Source organism: Sarcophilus harrisii, chromosome 3, assembly GCF_902635505.1.
Source record: "Sarcophilus harrisii chromosome 3, mSarHar1.11, whole genome shotgun sequence".
Lineage (NCBI taxonomy): Eukaryota > Metazoa > Chordata > Mammalia > Dasyuromorphia > Dasyuridae > Sarcophilus > Sarcophilus harrisii.
This window is the reverse complement of record NC_045428.1, coordinates 9,286,962-9,300,967: the sequence shown is the minus strand read 5'-3', so window position 1 is coordinate 9,300,967 and position 14,006 is coordinate 9,286,962. Positions and strand designations below refer to the sequence as shown.

The 14,006-nt window shown below is 52.7% G+C and overlaps 1 protein-coding gene across 1 annotated transcript; it reads right to left on the bottom strand.

Annotated features, from left to right (window-relative positions):
• Positions 1 to 6,601: 6,601 nt before the first annotated feature.
• Positions 6,602 to 12,222, bottom strand: DTYMK (deoxythymidylate kinase). Its single transcript, XM_003766411.4, has 5 exons — positions 11,995 to 12,222; positions 9,616 to 9,724; positions 9,244 to 9,334; positions 7,899 to 8,096; positions 6,602 to 7,024 (listed from the first exon to the last, which is right to left on the bottom strand). The coding sequence occupies exons 1-5, from the start codon at positions 12,122 to 12,124 to the stop codon at positions 6,914 to 6,916; spliced, it is 639 nt and encodes a 212-aa protein (XP_003766459.1). The 5' UTR covers positions 12,125 to 12,222; the 3' UTR covers positions 6,602 to 6,913.
• Between the last annotated feature and the right edge of the window lie 1,784 nt (positions 12,223 to 14,006).

Sequence of the window (14,006 nt, the reverse complement as noted above, 5' to 3'; positions counted from 1 at the left end):
GTAAAAAAATGGAAGCCCCTTGAGGGCAGATCTGGCTGAGCCCCAAGTCTAGACACAAATTTTTTTTTTAATCTGACTCTCTAGCTCCTCAAACATAAGTTTGTGAAGATTGGCAGTTCACATGCGATCCCCATTTCATGTGGGTTTCATTCAGTGACAGGCTGTTCTTGAGCTTGCTCTATTCTGCAGAACCCAGAGAGAAACTGGTTCCTTTTAAGAGTAATCCCATTAGAATAATTAAGTAATTAAGAGTAATCCCATTAGAACAATTAAGTCAGGAAACCAGGTCTCTGTATTCTACCTGGGCACATGCTCACCCGAAATCTGCTTTTGCTTCCTGCCTTCTCAGCATAAAGCTTTGAGGGAGAGATGGTAGTGGGGGGCAAGAATGGCAAGTGGGATGGGCCCAGTGTTGGTGAGCTTGGCTAACTCCCCTCTCCCCCCCACCCGCCTCCGCCCCAAATTTGCTTTCTCTGTAATGTGATGGGTTTCCCATCTCACCTGCCTAATTGGGACCCTTGGAAATTCTCAGCTAAATGCTTAAGGTATGAGGACAACTTCTGAGATCTTTTAGATAGCTGAGGATGGGCTCTCATCGGCTTTGGTGAGCCTCCATTTTCTCCCATTAGGGACATCATTCTCATACATGGTGGCTGTAGGGAATATATTTTGTGAACCACATGCTGTTTATAAGGTCCCTGTTCTAAAATAATCTATGACTATGGCTTTAACATCCAGACTTCCAATCAAGTCTTGGTGGTTTGTCTGAGGGTGTTTTAAAAATAGATGTATTAAAGCCCTCAATCTTTTGTGTATTTTGAGATTTGATTTTGTTTTGTTTTGTTTTGTTTTTACTTCAGGTGGTCATAAGATGATTTAGGGCAGGATAAAAATCTGTTTTGTGTGTTCGAGAGACAACACGTGGCAGGGGCTCAAGAAAGTTTGCAATAAGTTGGAATATAAAACCACATGAGTGAAATAGTTTGGTTTGCCTTCTACACTTACTCTTTGGAAGGAAATTTTCTTTGCCCACTTTTCCACAGAAGGTTGTTGGGTTAAAACTAGAGTAAATATAATTGGAAAGGGAGCAGGACAAATCTCAAATGAGAATCCTGTATTCCTGACTACATCATTCCAATATTAAGGGCAGCAGCAAATAAATGCTGCAGGCCTGTACCTCCAGTAGATCTCCAGCCTGATTATCAGACTCCTCTTCCCAACCAAATTGAGACAGCAGAAGCTCATTCTGCCTGGTGCTCAGCTAGGCATGGTTTCCCAGAATCCAAGAGTTGGAGGAAACACGTAAGCCACGTGTGATAAATGTATCACATATAAGGAGCACTGTGTATTGTCTTCTTAGATGACCCTTGTGGAGTGACGAAGGACCAGGAGATGGGATCTCCATTTCTGCATCTGGCTCTCCGGTGTAAACATCAGAACCGGAAAAGCTTGGTTTTTAAAAGTTTATTAACAATTCTGCATTTTCTTGGTGGAATTTTCTCTGTAAAAAACAAAACTTTTTTTATTGATAGGCAATTAAGACTCAATATTTACTGATGTATGGAATATGAGCTCCACCGGGTCTTTGTGATCACCCTGATGTTTCAAGCTCAGTTTCATAGCGGGAGCCAGAAATCTTCAATTACTTAAAACCTCCATCAAGTCTGATGGATTGAGCAGCTGAGGTGGTTCAGTGGGTAACGGTGCTGGACTTGGATTTGGGAAGACCCGAGCTGGGTGAATCAGTACCTCTCTCTCTTGTCCCAGCTTTGTTATTTGTAAAATGGGAATAATAGCCCCTACTTATGTTAATTGATCATTCTTGTCCCAGCTCCACAACATGGTTTAGGCTAATTCCCAAGTTGGTAAGTCTGACCTGTTTCTACCCCAACCAACTGACTAAAAACAGTACGCTCAGCTTTCTGACCACTGGGCTGATGCCCCACTGCCCCCTCGTAACCACAGGGGCCTTCTCATTCTGGCCTTGGCCACCGTTCACGTTGAGTCATTTTGATCACATCCAACTTCATGGCCCATTTTGGGGTTTTCTGGGCAGAGATTTTGGGTGGTTTGTGCAGTTTAGTTCTTTGGCTCATTTAATGAATGAGCAAACTGAGGCAGAGTGATTGGGAAGCATCTGAGGCCAGATTTGAGCTCAGGGAGAGGAGGAGTCTAATTGCTCCCGGGCTCCTTTACACTTCCCCAAAAAGGGCTCATGAATGATCTCTCTCTGCTAACACCAAAAAACCTGGACTCCAGTGAGCCTGTAAGAAAGCGTGGCTCCAGTGATGGAGGGGCCCGAGGTGAAAGCTTGACTGAGTCTTGAGCTAGAAGGAACCAAGATGCCTCTGGTGTGGTCTTTATTAGCCCCACAACCTGGGGATCCTTGAGGGATCCTTGAGGCATTCTTGGACAGAAGTCGGCTGGAAGCACAAACGGTGGCCATCTGCACATCCACAGTGGAAAGTCCGATTTTCAGGGCTGTTTTCTGACGAGGTGAGTGTATCAGCCGATACAGCAGAGCCCCCAAAGACAGAGTGCTGAGATTCCCAAGGAGAAGGGTCTCCAATGGAAAGGCGCTCCTCAGGAGCTTGGTGTAAACTAGACTCTACCAAAAATCAGTGTTAAAGCCCCTCTAGCTAGAACATACATGAATCAAGTGCACTCAACACTAGGACCGGCCCCAGACACCGTTACCTCAGATTCCTCTTTGCTCTGGTAGCTCAGGGTCAACAAGAGCATTAGAAGTTGGCCATTTCCAGGGGACAGACTTAGCCGGCGTTCTGTGTCCAGCAAACTCGTTTTATACGTTTATGTAAACGGGGGTGGTGTCCTGCCATTACAAGATGCCACGAAAGATTTGGGGCTAGTAAACACGGGTTATTTCATGTGGATAAAGCACTTGTTAAGCATTTGCTGGGTGCACTGTTCTAAAGAAAATGCTTCTTGGGAGAGTTCTGGTTGGTCCTAACATTCTCACATCTGACCTTCAGGTTTTAATAAAGGTATTGAGAAATAGGGTTCTTTGCATAAAGTTTTCTTAGTTCCAGGAACAGTCTCCCCCCAAGTCTATACATTTTATTTGTCATGGATACATAAGTTGTTTTTCCAAAGATTCTCCTTGGTGGAACTTATTAAATTTTCAGATAATGGTGTTATTCACTTGCACAGCCTGACTTTTTCTTAAGGCAGGTGATAATCATCCCAAATGAGGATAAAAGGTGTGTGACAGGGGGTCACTACTAACAAGGGGCAATAGAAGGTGTGTGACAGGGGGTCACTACTAACAAGGGGCAGTTTCAGTACCAGTGGGCAGCCCATCACAGGCTTGGAGAGCGTTTCCTTTACAAGGAGGACCCCACATGTATTGCTGGGAATTCTGAAGGGATTGCCCCAGGTGAGAACAGGAAGAAGGAAGCAGAACAAGGTCCTGGGAATGGGCTAGCAGAAATGGCTTCAAGTATTTCCCCTGCGGCTTGCAGCCAGTCACCAGAACCAAGCAGTCGGCTGGAGAAGGGAAGCAAAAGCAAATGTTCTCACCTTGGAGCGATGGGGGAGGGCACTTGGTAAGGATCAAGGGATTGTGGGTGCCCTGGTGCTGTTCATCTCCCATAACTGAGCTGTCACCCTGGCAGGCCCATTGAAGCAGCAGCGTCCAAGTCCAGGCTAAGTTCTGAAGGTGCCCACTGTGGGGACCAGCTTTCCTTCGATCTCGGCCATGAGTGAGTCCTGGCCGGGGTCTGGAGGCTCTTCCTGTGGCTTTAAGGGGTTCCTGATGCCAGAAACAATCACTGATCAGTCTGTCTGGTCCTACTTGCCAACTTCTCCCAGACGACCATCAGTTCTGCTTATCCCAGTGTGGAAAGGTACTGTTCTGCCATTTAGAAATTGGACAGACGATTTCGGACCCCCCCAACTCCCAATGTGTCTTTGTTCCCGACCACCCTCGGGAGCTGGGCTCTCCTGGGCTGTGACTTTGTTCCAACCACCCCACGTTTCCAGGACTGGGCTTTGTGGGGCCTTTTACTACTGTAAAAGCTCTTAATAGAACCCAATTCCTGTAAACCGAAGCCAAACCTCCACACGCCAAGTTCCTGCTTGGAAAACTTTGGCGCGCTCCTTTTCTGAGAGCTGTGGGTTCACTCAGAATTCAGAGTATTGCAATTAAGCTACTTGGGACTTAATTTGTCATAAGGACACAAACAAGAATCCTATTTCCTTTTATGTTGGTGTGGGGGCCACGTTGCCCTTCCCCTGTGACCTTGCCTTCATCTGTCAGAGGTGTCTGGGAACATTCAGTCTGCAGCCGGTGCCCACCCGGGTTCTGCCCTCGTTTGTTACTGTCAGGGCCCATGCTTTCCGGAAAGGTTAAGGTTTCTGTGGGCGCTGCCCTTCCAGAGCTGGTGCCCTAAGCAGCAGCTTGCCCCCCAAAGCAAGGGGGCGGCGTCCCTCCTTCCTGTAGCAGGGCTGCGCAGTGGTCAGAGCTCAAGCCTAAGCCTGCAGCGGTCTGTGGGCCCCTGAGCGCATTAGCTCCGTTTGGTCACTGGCTGAAGCTGGTCGGGAGCTTTTTAATAAATGAGCCGTCAGCACGCGGGCTGCTGGAGGTACGGGCTGGTGAAGGGAATCCCAATGTTCTTGTGTTTCAGGCTTGTAACTGATACAATTATCTACAAAACATCAAATTCTGCAACAACAGGGGCGGATGCTGGTAGAGGGGGATGGCCCGAAGAGGGCCACGGCCATGGCATTTCTGGAAATTACTGGCCGCCCTGTGGTCAGCTAGCACCAGGGCTCCACAAAGAAGGGGGCCGTTATCAGACTTAGAAGCCCCTGTAGTTTTTTTTTTTTCCTTTAAAAGGGGGAAAAAGTGAAAGGTTAGTCTTGATTTCAGCCTTAAAACGATCATCTGCTGAGTTTAGTTGTGACAAAATTATAATAAATTTATAAAATAAATTTTTATTATGTAATTATTAAATTAATAAAATAAAATTTTAAAAATAAAAATGTCATAAAATATAATTTAAAAATGGTTCTGATAGTGGACTCCTCACCCTAACAGGCCTTTTGTGGGCCCTGGACACTTCACTGCCTGCAGGGGCCAAAGGTGAAGTCCAGCATCCCAATGAGGAGCTAGGAACGAGGGGAACAGGTCAGCTTGGAGCCTGCCCCTGGTTCTCCTCACAGCCCAAGTCTTTCCATATTAATTTCCAACTTACCAGCCGGATGGGGTTTGCACACAATAGTGGGGGATTTTCCATTGAAAATGCCTGTGGTCTCAGATTCTTGGTCCCCAGCCCTGCCCTGACTGACCCGAGAACATCAATTTAGAGGCTTTCTGGAGGAAGTAAAAAGGTGCTGGTTCCTGAGCCCGTTACCCAAGTCGTCAAGTTTCAGAAAAGCTGTTGCTACGGTAGCAGTGTCCTGCGATGTCCGCTTCCGCCCTTGGGAGACCTGGACAAATTGTGTGGTGTTTTATGTGTGTCCATCATGAACTGCGACGTGTGGATGGTTGGAAAAAGGCACTCCTTCCTTATTCAAAGGGGACCCCTGTGGCTCCTAAAGGAACCATCTCCTTCCCCATGGGGGATCCTATGGCTGTGGCCAGCTTTGGGTTGCTCCCTTCTAATCGTGTCTCCCCTACCTCGAGCCATTTTCTTCCCCCCTAGAGTTTTCAGCCCAGAGCTAAGGAGAGTGCTTCATATTCAGGCAGAATAAGCCAGCCTCAGTGTAGGGCACATGGAACAATCAGGAGTTTCAGGGGCATCCGTAGCCACCCTTCTCCCCAAAAGCTGCCTGATGTTTGGAATTCTGTACCCCTAACTGCCAGTTGAATGTGCAATCACTGCAACGTTTGGCTAGTGGGGAGAGCAGGGGCTTCCTACTGAATGCCAGTCACGTCATCTCTCCTGCTTGCCAACTCTATTTCTCTTTTCTCTGACCCTGTAGAGAGAATTGTGAAGAAATAACCCTTGACCTTGACATTTAACCTTTGACAGGTTTCCAGCCTAGCATGAAGATGTCCATCCCCAATAATAAACATTTCTTGAATCCTAACGACTGCCCTGAGCCGTGGATCCCAGGCTTTCTCCTCACTTTTCAGATACAGAAGCCAAGGGGTACAGAGGTGACCTAACGTCACTTGGCCAAGGCCGGCTCTCCCGCTGTTCCCAAGAGTCCTGCAGGCTGCTCTCTTCCCTCGTGTGGACAACATGTTTCAAGTCACTTTTCAGTCTATTTAAGAAATCTGGCCCTGCTGGCGCATTCCCAATGGAGACAGGGGTCGTAACCGACCCTACCGAATAGCAGCATTCAGGTGCTTCTCATTCTCAGCCAAATTTAGGGTTTAAGGTTCCTCATTTTGACAAAGGGGCAGAACACATTAAGCTATTTTCCCAACTGATCATACATTTTTACGGAAAAGAATTATTTGCAGGTCTTCCTGTTGTTTCCATTCATCCCCTAAGGATGTATTTTAAATGAGGACATCAGAATGGAAAGTTAAGACACCACCACATTTCAGGTTAACACTGGGGCTGAAGTCAGCCCAGATGATTCAGGATTATTCACATTTAGTATCAATCCTAAAAAATAAACAAACACATCAAATAATTCATTTATTTCGCTGATATTTCTATAATTCCATTTAAAAACAAGCTGAAAAAGGAAACTACAGGGTTAAAAAGAAAGGAGAATGCATTTCTCTAGTCCTAGAACGGGGATGAAATGTGAAATTACTCTCCTGGCTCTGCAAAAACCTCCTTCCCATCCACTGGCCTGAAAGGTGATTCTGGTTTCCCGAGGCGGCCACAGCCCCCAGAGCCTTGGTCCCTTTCCGCCTCCCAGACACCATTTCCTTCCAGGCTGGGCCGAGCGCTCTCCCGCTCCCTGCAGGGCAGAGGGACGGCAGCCGGCTCTATTTCCACAACTCGCCCATGGGGGTCTCTTGGACCATCTGGATCGTCTCTTCAGCGAGGGAGTAAATCTCTTTATGTAAGTCTTCTATGCTTTGGGAAGCATTGATGGTCTGATTCCCGGCCAGGATGTGAAGGAGCAAAGAAGAAATGGGGTTAGATTTTCCCAAAAGGACGGTCCAGAGCAGGGGTTGGGAGGGAACGCCCCGGGAAAGGAGCCAGAGTAACTCACTGAGTCGGGGCTCCCCAGTCCATCATGCTCTGGCACAAGAAATACCTCCTGAGTGGGAGGAGACTAACATGGCCCTGCCCTCCCCAGCCCCAGTGCTCTCAGGCCTCGGGGCGAAAGGCCGAACCACAGCCCGCCCCCGGGCCACAAGGTCCCAGAAGGAACCAGGAGAGGGAATATTGCTCCCCTTTGCATTCTTCATATGCAAATATGAGAGTCTATAGTTTACACATTCACATGATAGACGGCATTTTCAAGGTGGGGAGTGGAATCTAGGAGAGGGGTCAGGGCTTGACAGAAAGTCTCGGGGGTCCTACGCATGGAGAGGATGGAACCCACAGGACCTAACGAGATCACCGAGCATTGACGCCTGGGGGCCCCCACTCGGGACAACGACGAGAAGGACGGTGGGACAGAAGGCTGTGAGGAGGCTGAGAAAGGCACGGGAGTCCACAATTAGAAGCCGCCAGCCCCCTGTGAACCCCAAGGTGGGTGGTTGGCAGCCAGACAGAAGGGGGTGGGGAGGGGAGGACACAGGCCGAGGAGGTTCCCATTAAGTGTCGGCTGTAACAGGAGCAGGGTGGGCTGGTTGGGGTTGAGGGGAGGGCTTCTTGTTTTGTTAAAGCCAAGAAGCGGGTGCACTCACGGACAGGATGGCCGGGTTCCCCCCTGAGAGCAGGGAAGCCGCAGCCTGAGGGGAAGGAGGGGAAAGCGGCTGCTCCGACAGGAGGGCGACTGACTCTCTGTCCCCTGCTCACCTTCCAGTTCAAGGAATCGTCTTTCATTAGCTGGTAGAAGCACTGCAAGGCTTTCTCCTGGAAGGCGTTGTTTTCGTAGCGCTCGGTGCCAAAGTCGCCCCGTTTGGCGGCTTCCTGGGAGCTCAGCTGGAGGAAGAGGATCAGGTCCGGCTTCGGGAGCCCCACATCGGGCTGCTTGCACCAGTTGAGCGAAAAGTTCTGGCGAGAAAGGGAAAACCTAGAAATCCCCACAGACCCAGGGCCTAGGCCTTTTAATCCAAAAGAGAAGCCAGGGAGGGACACTTCTTGGGAAAAAGTCACATTTTTTGTGACCAATAGAACCTTTATCAAACAGACAGGTACCCCTTGAGCCCTAATTCTTTGAAGAGGGCTGCCATTCAGCCATTCCAGGCTTATCCTCCTACTATCTGGTTGTTTGGCAGCCAAAACCCGGAACAAAAGGGGAAAAATGAGAAAGAAAAAAAAAGCAAACCAAAAAAGGTGAAAATGCTCTGCTGTGATCCACCTTCTATCTCCTCTCTTTGGAGGCAGATGGCTCTCTCCATCCCAAGTCTTGGAAATCCCTTGAATCACCTCATTTGAACCTACTTCCTTTACATCTCTTTTCTCTGGTTACTTTCAAGTTCCTGTCCTTTTGTTCTTCCAAATGAATTTAGGATTTTTCTAACTCAGTAAATGAGTTTTTAGTAATTTAATTGACTGACTTTGAAAAGATTAATTAGGTAAAACTGACATCTTAAAAATAATGTGTTTAACGTTTCTGTTCACATAGTTCCAGTGTGTTTTGGTAGGTATATTTTAAATGACCTAAAATAATACTGCATAGGATTGCTGACACGTGGTGTAGGAAGGAGCTTTATTTTTTTCACTTTGGATTAAATCTTTCTCTTTGCCTGAGATGATTACTACCCGTTTTTTTTGTTTTTTTTTAACATATTAAATTCCACTCCTGCCCTTTATTTTATCACATCTCTCATCTTCATCATGTTTCCTAAAGGCAACATATTACTGAAATCAGATTTTTAATCAGTATCCATTCCGTTTTACAGGCAATTTGTCCCATTCCCATCCTGAGCTACAATTACTTGGGTGTTTTCCTCCTTCCCATTTTTCCTCCCTGAGCTTCTCACCCATAAGTACTTTGACTGTCCCCTCTGGGCCCGGTCTCAGGCCTGGGGCCCCATCCCAGGCAGTCCTCTGGAAGCTCCCGGCCTGCCCAGCCCAGCTTCCGGCCCCAGGCCGGTCCCTCCGACTTTGGGGTTGGGGGGGTTGGGGGGGGGTTATGTCTCAATGCCCCCCAGCCGGGGTGCGGCTGCGCCTCGATGCCCCCCGCCGGGGCACTCACCTCCTTGGCGCTGGTGAAGGCCACGCCGGAGAAGGCGTACCTGTCTACCACGAGGGTGACTCCTTGGCTTAACTTCTCCTTGATCAGCGGTCTAGACGACAAAGGAGGAAGAGAGGGCTCACTTTCTATGGCAAATGTCCGCGCGGATGCCCAGAGGAGGGGACCCCGCAGGGGATGATGGACGAATCTTGGGGGGAGGGGCTGCCGCGTCCAGTCGGCCCAGGCCCCGGCCCAGAACCGAGGCCTTTGGAAGGCCCGGATCCAGACGAATGTGCAGAAGAGGACACGAGCTCTCCTGAAGCTGCGGCCCAAACAGGGCCCACCAGTCCAGCCCAACACCGGGGGGAGGGGGAGAAGGGCCCTGGGCCTTACACCTGCTCCCAGCGGTTTGCGGAGAAGAGGAGATGCACCGTGTGGTCCTCCATGTTGCTCTTCTTCTCCAGGTAGGCGCTCAGCAGCTTGCCGATTTCTGTGGATCTCTCTGCCAGGAAGAGAATCGGGGAGGAGGGAGCTCAGCCAGGGCCGGGCCGCCGGACGGGCTCTGCCCCGACAGGCCCTGCTCCGACGGTACCAGCCTTGGGAGCCGCCACCAGACCGTGGGAGACGGGGAAATGCGGCCGAGCCGTCGGCGGTCAGGCCAGGGAGCGTCCTCTCCGTGAGCGGTCCGTCCTGAGTGCCCGGCGAGCATCGAGGCGCTGAAAAGCAACACGAGCTCTGGGCTCCCTCCCAGCATCTTCCCCTCCACGTGGACACACACTCACACACTACACTCACACACTCCACAGACACACACACACTCCACAAAACAACAAAGGCGGTACCTGGCACAAAAGGAAGGGGACAAATAAGGATCTACCATTTTTAACAGCCAGGCCCGGCCCCGCCGGAGAGATGGGGGAAGACCCCTCCTGCAGCTTCTTGGTCTGCAAAGTCAGATTGTGCAATAACGTGGATCAGTTTTGTGGGGATTTTCCTTCTTTCCGGCCTGGACTAAGGGGGCGGCCCGCGGCAGGGAGGGGAAACCAGAGGTTTGGGAGAGCCTGTGCACCACAAGGGAGGGCGTTCAGGTCTGACTCGGAGACTCGGCTCCAGAGGCACCGAACGCTCCCACAAAAGCTCTCGACAGGTGGGCGCAGGAAGCCGCCCCTTTGCGGGAGCCCCCGAGCGCAGAGCTGCCTGCAGGGTAGGACCCGCGCGTCCGAATGCTGAAGCTGGAGGAGAGGAAGGTCCCGGGCAGCGCCAGGTTTCCCGGCCAGGGGGGCCGGTGGGGCAGGCGGGAGGGGGCAGCGGGGAGTCGGACACGCGGAGAGCGGGCCAGGCGCGGACGGCCGCATAGGTACAGGCCCCCCCTCCTCCCCCCGCCCCCGGCTGACTCCAGATCCCTCAGCAGGGCGAGGCTCTCCCGGCGCTGCCTCCGAAACCCGCCACACTCAGGGCTCCGTCAGGCCCGGGACGTTCATGGCCCAAGGAGAAGCCTAGGAAGGCTGTTCTGAGAGACTTTTGCTTGGGAGGGGCTGTAACTGATGCTCCTGCTCAGTGCGAACCCGACTAATGGCCCCGAAACGTGCGCGCACTAATCACACTCGCACAGAGCGGGGCCTTCCTCTGACCGCAGACTGAATTCCGGCCAAACGTCCCGAATGCGGCTGCTCCGAGAGGGGGCGGGAAGGGGGGAAGGTCCCGCTCCCGGCGCGCCCGCTAGGACAAGGGCGGGGCCCAGCGCGACGCTCGGCACCGAAAGCCAGCGGGCCCAGTCCGGCAGCTCCCGTTCGGAAAGGAGCGAGGCCCGAGGGGATCCCCGGCGTCACTCAGCCGGCCGGACTCGGCCTCCCAGGGGCGGGAGGGGAGGGTCCCGCGGGACCCCCGGCGGCGGCTCTGCCGCGCCTCCCGGAGCCCTGCGGGACGGAGCGGCCCCTCGTACGCCGGCGCGGCCCTGCAGGGGCGCCTCCCCTCCCGGACGCGCGGGTGGGGACGCGGCTCGTTCCGCTCCGCTGTCGTCCCGTTCCCACAACGGCGCCCGCCGGGAAGGGACAAACCCACGGGGAATGTGAGGGACCGAAATCTGAACGGGGGGAGAAACCCGTGCGGGGCGGGGGGCTGCGGGGAAACGGAGGGCGGCCCTCCTACAGAGGCGGGGGGCGGGGGGAGAAAGCGCCGGGACCCAGAGTCCTCTGCGGGACCCAGCATCCTCTGCGGGGGCCGGCACCTTCCTGGGCCCGCTTCCGCCGCTGTCGGAGGCAGCCCGAGGAGAGCCCCCCGGGCCGGAGGCGCCCGATTTCCTCAGGGCGCGGGGCTGCGGGGGCTTGATCTCTAGGGGCGATGACCCCGGGAGCTTGCTTTCTGGGAGGGCGCCCCCGCCCCCGGGAGCGCAGGAGTGTTCTCTTTGGGGCCGCTCTCTGGGAGCTGGTTCTCTTGGGGGAGGGGTCTGCGCCCCAGGTTTTCTGAGGGCCGCGGAGGCAGAGCCCGGGGACGGCCGCCATGGGGCGGCCCGCACAGCGCCTTGGCTCCCTTCCCTTCTCCGCCCTAAATGCGCCTCCCAACAAGCCCAAGGCAGGAGCCATTAATTACTACTGCCAACTGACCCCGCGGAAGCTGTCACTCAAGGCTCCCTCTCCCCCACGTGGTGAAGACCTCGGGCCAATCACGGCCCTGGTGGGCGTGGCTCCGCGCCTCCTCCCTCTCATTTCCGCCTCCTACGCAGGCGCGGCGTCTCCCGCCCCGCCTCTCCCCAGGCCCGGCTCTGCCCCCTACCCGGGAATCGGAGAAGTTCTGCGCGGTGTCCCGACTCTAGCAGCGTCGTCACGAGCTTCCGGCACTGGGTACTCTTCCCGGCGCGATCCATGCCTTCCAGCACGATGAGGGCACCGCGCCGTCCCGCCATGGCCTCACGGCTGTGTTTGTCTTTAGCTCTGCGACGTCTTCCCTTCCCGCCAAATGGCAATCGCCAGACGGAGGGGTGGGGCGGAGGGAATGCACATGCTCAGTGTTGTGCGGGCGCTTGGGGGGCGGGGCGGGGTCGGCATCACTGACTTCGCAGCGCATGCTCATGACTCCTGGCTCCTCCCCTCCCCTGCCTCCTAAGGGGGGGGTGAGCGGAGAGGACGCCCATTGTGCGCATGCTCGTTCCCTCCTTTCTCGCCTGGGGCCCTTAACCCGGGGAAGCAAGGGACCAGTAGATGGTGCGCATGCTCCCTCCCTGAGCCCCGGGGTCACCCAGAGGGTGTTGGCGAAAGTGGCTCCAGAGCTGACGTGCTGCGCCCCTCCCCCCACATCCCTTTGCGTAACTAAGAGAAAAAGATGCTGCCTCTGGGCCCCAGGTGCGGGCGACTCCTCAGCCGCTTCCCGGGAGCCGGCCTCGGAGGCGAGCGGCGGGCCTCGGGCCTGCAGGGAGCTTCGGCTCTGACGGGGGCCGGCCTCGGAGGCGAGCGGCGGGCCTCGGGCCTGCAGGGAGCTTCGGCTCTGACGGGGGCCGGCCGCCAGTACTTGGCGAGGCTGTGGGGTTCCCCCAACTCTTGTCCCGCCTGGGCTGCAGAAGCTTCCCTGTTTGCAGCCACGTCACCAGCGCGGCCGGCTCCGCTTAGCCTGGCTCTCGCCGGGGGCCCCGGTCGCTGGAGAAAAGGAATTTTTGCGCAGTAACTGGGACGTTAGGCTGAGCGAGCTCAGGGAGCGGTAGGTCCGGCAGTGGATCAGAGAGCATTTCTACAGATTTTCCCAAGAGTCGGGATCATACAGCTGCCTCGCATCCAATTCCTGAGCAAAGGGCCCGGAGTACAAGGAAGCCGAGGCGGTCCTTGCCCTCAAGGAACTTGCGATAGACGCTGCGCCTGCTGGTCCCCACGTAAAGATCCTTCCGGGCCTCTTGGAGCCAGTTTTATTTCTTTTCTTTTTTTCTTTTTTTTTTATTTAATAGCCTTTTATTTACAGGATATATACATGGGTAACTTTACAGCATTAACAATTGCCAAACCTCTTGTTCCAATTTTTCACCTCTTACCCCCCCACCCCCTCCCCTAGATGGCAGGATGACCAGTAGATGTTAAATACATTAAAATATAAATTAGATACACAATAAGTATACCTGACCAAACTGTTATTTTGCTGTAGAAAAAGAATCAGACTCTGAAATATTGTACAATTAGCTTGTGAAGGAAATCAAAAATGCAGGTGTGCATAAATATAGGGATTGGGGAATTCAATGTAATGGTTTTTAGTCATCTCCCAGAGTTCTTTTTCTGGGCATAGCTAGTTCAGTTCATTACTGCTCCATTAGAAATGATTTGGTTGATCTCGTTGCTGAGGATGGCCTGATCCATCAGAACTGGTCATCATCTAGTATTGTTGTTGAAGTATATAATGATCTCCTGGTCCTGCTCATTTCACTCAGCATCAGTTCGTGTAAGTCTCTCCAGGCCTTTCTGAAATCATCCTGTTGGTCATTTCTTACAGAACAGTAATATTCCATAATATTCATATACCACAATTTATTCAGCCATTCTCCAACTGATGGACATCCATTCAGTTTCCAGTTTCTAGCCACTACAAAAAGGGCTGCCACAAACATTCGTGCACATACAGGTCCCTTTCCCTTCTTTATAATCTCTTTGGGATATAATCCCAGTAGTAACACTGCTGGATCAAAGGGTATGCACAGTTTGATAACTTTTTGAGCATAGTTCCAAACTACTCTCCAGAATGGTTGGATTCGTTCACAACTCCACCAACAATGCATCAATGTCCCAGTTTTCCCGCATCCCCTCCAACAA

What these genes read in the sequence shown, in the direction of transcription:
- DTYMK (XM_003766411.4), bottom strand. Translation starts at nt 12,124, where the DNA reads ATGGCGGGACGGCGCGGTGCCCTCATCGTGCTGGAAGGCATGGATCGC. An exon ending in AGAACTTCTCCGATTCCCGG is followed by an intron (nt 9,725 to 11,994) that starts GTAGGGGGCAGA and finishes TCTTCCTGGCAG; the next exon opens with AGAGATCCACAGAAATCGGC. An exon ending in CCTTCACCAGCGCCAAGGAG is followed by an intron (nt 8,097 to 9,243) that starts GTGAGTGCCCCG and finishes CTTTCTCGCCAG; the next exon opens with AACTTTTCGCTCAACTGGTG.